The 3285-nt window shown below is 54.4% G+C and overlaps 1 protein-coding gene across 1 annotated transcript in view; it reads right to left on the bottom strand.

Annotated features, from left to right (window-relative positions):
* nrg2b (neuregulin 2b) overlaps positions 1-808 on the bottom strand; it is a gene marked incomplete at both ends in the record, with an annotated part of 93928 nt that extends 93120 nt beyond the window's left edge. Inside the window, one exon of the mRNA XM_079250243.1 lies at positions 397-808. Within this exon, the coding sequence (XP_079106369.1) occupies positions 397-808 (412 nt within the window). The remainder of the gene's footprint in view (positions 1-396) is intronic.
* Between the last annotated feature and the right edge of the window lie 2477 nt (positions 809-3285).

Below are 3285 nucleotides of genomic sequence, written 5' to 3'. Positions count from 1 at the left end.
CCCTGGTGGCTCCAGTGGCCCTGGTGGCTCCAGTGGCTCTGGTGGCTCCAGTGGCCCTGGTGGCTCCAGTGGCCCTGGTGGCTCCAGTGGCTCTGGTGGCTCCAGTGGCCCTGGTGGCTCCAGTGGCCCTGGTGGCTCCAGTGGCTCTGGTGGCTCCAGTGGCCCTGGTGGCTCCAGTGGCTCTGGTGGCTCCAGTGGCTCTGGTGGCTCCAGTGGCCCTGGTGGCTCCAGTGGCTCTGGTGGCTCCAGTGGCCCTGGTGGCTCCAGTGGCTCTGGTGGCTCCAGTGGCCCTGGTGGCTCCGGTGGCTCCAGTGGCTCCGGTGGCTCCAGTGGCTCTGGTGGCTCCAGATGCAGCTCCAGTGAGGGGATGGCAGCTGCAGGCAGCCTGAAACTTACCGCAGTCCTCGCACAGCACTCTCTCCACATCCTTCTTCAGCTCCGGCTCGCTGGCGTCCACAGGCGCGTAGGAAGCTTTAAAAACCAGAGGCTCCGCAGTCGGGTCCATGAAAAAGATATATCTGTGGTCCTTCTCCACCGTGGTGCAAGGGGCCTCGGAGCCGAAGTCCCCGACGGTCACGAGCTGCTCCCTCTCGAGGCCGCCGCTGTTGACGGGCCACACGTCCAGTACTTTGACATTCACGCTGTAGGGCTCCCGGGAGGAGCCGTTCTCCGGGGAGGAGCGCACCTCGCCCTCGATCACCACGGCGGACCTGTACGCCTGGTCCTGCAGGGAGTTGAGACTCGGGGCGTAACAGGCGAAGGAGACCCCGATGACCAGCATGGAGAAATGCACTGGATCAAGCCTCATGCCGTCAGCCTGTGCTGTGCTGCAGAGCTGCTGGGCGGCGGGGCGAGCTGGGAGAGAGAGGCGGCGGCGGTGAACGGGCTCCGGCAGAGCAGGCAGGGCAGGGCGGCAGACGTCGTGGAGGTGTCCATGCCATCTGTGTCTGCTGCTGCTGCTTTCCCCATACGGCTGATGGCGTCGGATGGGGGGGCACACCAGCCTAGCAACCTAGCTTCTGCATGCTTAGAAACGTGCTTGCTGCATTCTCCTTCAGCACCTCCCTCCCCCTCTTATCTCCTCTTTTCCTGAAAGGCAAAACAAGACTCGTAAATTAGCCTCCTCTCAATCCAGGAGCAGAAACCTCCCTCTCTCTCTCCCCCTCTCTCTCTCTCCAGCTAATAGGCTAGCAGTACGGGGGGGGGGGGGCACACTGCCGCTCTGGAAGGAAAAAAGCGGCGCAGGAACGGAACGCACTCCACGCACACGCACCGCAAATCGGGTCCTTTATTTGCTCTTCTCTTCTCCCCCCCCAGACCACCAGGAGCCCCTCTCTCTGCGCGAGCAGGAGGAGCAGCAGCAGAAAGGAGGGACTGAACGGGATGAGACAGCAGCCGTTATCCGGTGAGGCGTTGCAACAGCAGCGCGCGCCCTCCAGCCGTGTCCCCTGCGCCCCTCATCACGCGCGAGCGGCTTACGTGCGCAAACATCACCTGTCCGGTCACCACGTCCTGCGGAACTCCTCCCCCCTACTGACCCGGGCAGCCACGGACCCCCCAGCACGGACCCCACCGGCGCGCGATCATTCCGACTGGAAACAACGAGAAAAAAAAAGAAAAAAAAGAGAGAGAGAGATATCGCGCACGCGGAGCAGAGACACGCAGCAGAGTGCGTCTGCAGCCAAACCGTGCGCGGAGCCCACTGTGGATCTCCGGAGCAAGAGAGGCTCCAGGAGACACCCCCCCCCCCCCCCCCACTGCGGATAGATGACTAACGCTGCGAAATTCTCTCAATGAGTCCCTCAGCGTGGCCACGCGAGCCGCGAGTTTCACCCCACAGCGTGGGAGGGGCGAGTTTCACCCCACAGCTTAAAAAAAAACGAACAAAACCCCACGGAGGGATCCAGAGAAACCCACCCAGACCTCTCCACACTGCGGTTCACTCCTTTTGCTTCTGGACGCTGCGCTGCTTCAGGGTCCACAGCAACACGTGGTAGCAACAGCAGCCACCAACTACTGCTCTGTGTGTGTGTGTGTGTGTGTGTGTGTGTGTGTGTGTAGTGGGGGGGTCTTTCTAACCCTCTTCAGCTGAAAAAACCCCCACATTTTCTCTGAACACAGCCCCACTCCACCAGTGAACAGCTTGTTTGCAGATGAAGTGATTCTTCTTCTCTGCTTTTTATTTCCCGCCAAGAAGCTTGAAACTTTCCGGGAAAACAAAATGAAATATAAAAGTAGAAGCAGGAGGACAGAATGATGTTTTCAGGTTAAATGAGGTGTTTTTACCAGGATGTTTCCTCTGTCCTCCATCATCAGTCAGAAAGGAAAACTCAAACATGGAAATGATTTCCTCCTCCTTTGATTAAACCTAAGTTTGTTTACAACCTCTGTACCCTCAAACAAAAACACATGAAGCTGCCCCAGCATACCTCCACCGAGGAGGTAAATCATTTAGTCAGTGTTTTATCTGTTTATTTGTTTTTAGCAATTTTATGCAAAAACTGTTTCTCTGAGAACTGGTCTCGGTCTGACTTAAGACTCCATGAAATGTTGGGAGTGATCAGGATCAGCATCTGGATCAGGAATGTTGTGAAGGATTCTTCATCATTGTGAGACAGAATCATTTTCAGTAAATCTGCATATAACTCCCCAATAAATGGTGAGAAAATCCAGGAGAAGTTCCCAACAGGCTTTCCAAAGTATCCAAAATATTCTGGATACTACCATCCAGAACAAGAACAATATGGACACTACCATCCAGAACAGGAACAATATTCTGGACACTACCATCCAGAACAGGAACAATATTCTGGACACTACCATCCAGAACAAGAACAATATGGACACTACCATCCAGAACAGGAACAATATTCTGGACACTACCATCCAGAACAGGAACAATATGGACACTACCATCCAGAACAGAAACAATATTCTGGACACTACCATCCAGAACAGGAACAATATTCTGGACACTACCATCCAGAACAGGAACAATATTCTGGACACTACCATCCAGAACAGGAACAATATTCTGGACACTACCATCCAGAACAGGAACAATATTCTGGATACTACCATCCAGAACAGGAACAATATTCTGGACACTACCATCCAGAACAGGAACAATATTCTGGACACTACCATCCAGAACAGGAACAATATTCTGGACACTACCATCCAGAACAGGAACAATATTCTGGACACTACCATCCAGAACAGGAACAATATTCTGGATACTACCATCCAGAACAGGAACAATATTCTGGACACTACCATCCAGAA

This window comes from Telmatherina bonti, assembly GCF_933228915.1.
Source record: "Telmatherina bonti genome assembly, chromosome: 12".
NCBI classification, from domain to species: domain Eukaryota; kingdom Metazoa; phylum Chordata; class Actinopteri; order Atheriniformes; family Telmatherinidae; genus Telmatherina; species Telmatherina bonti.
The sequence above is the reverse complement of the archived record's forward strand: the minus strand, read 5'-3'. Positions and strand labels throughout refer to the sequence as shown.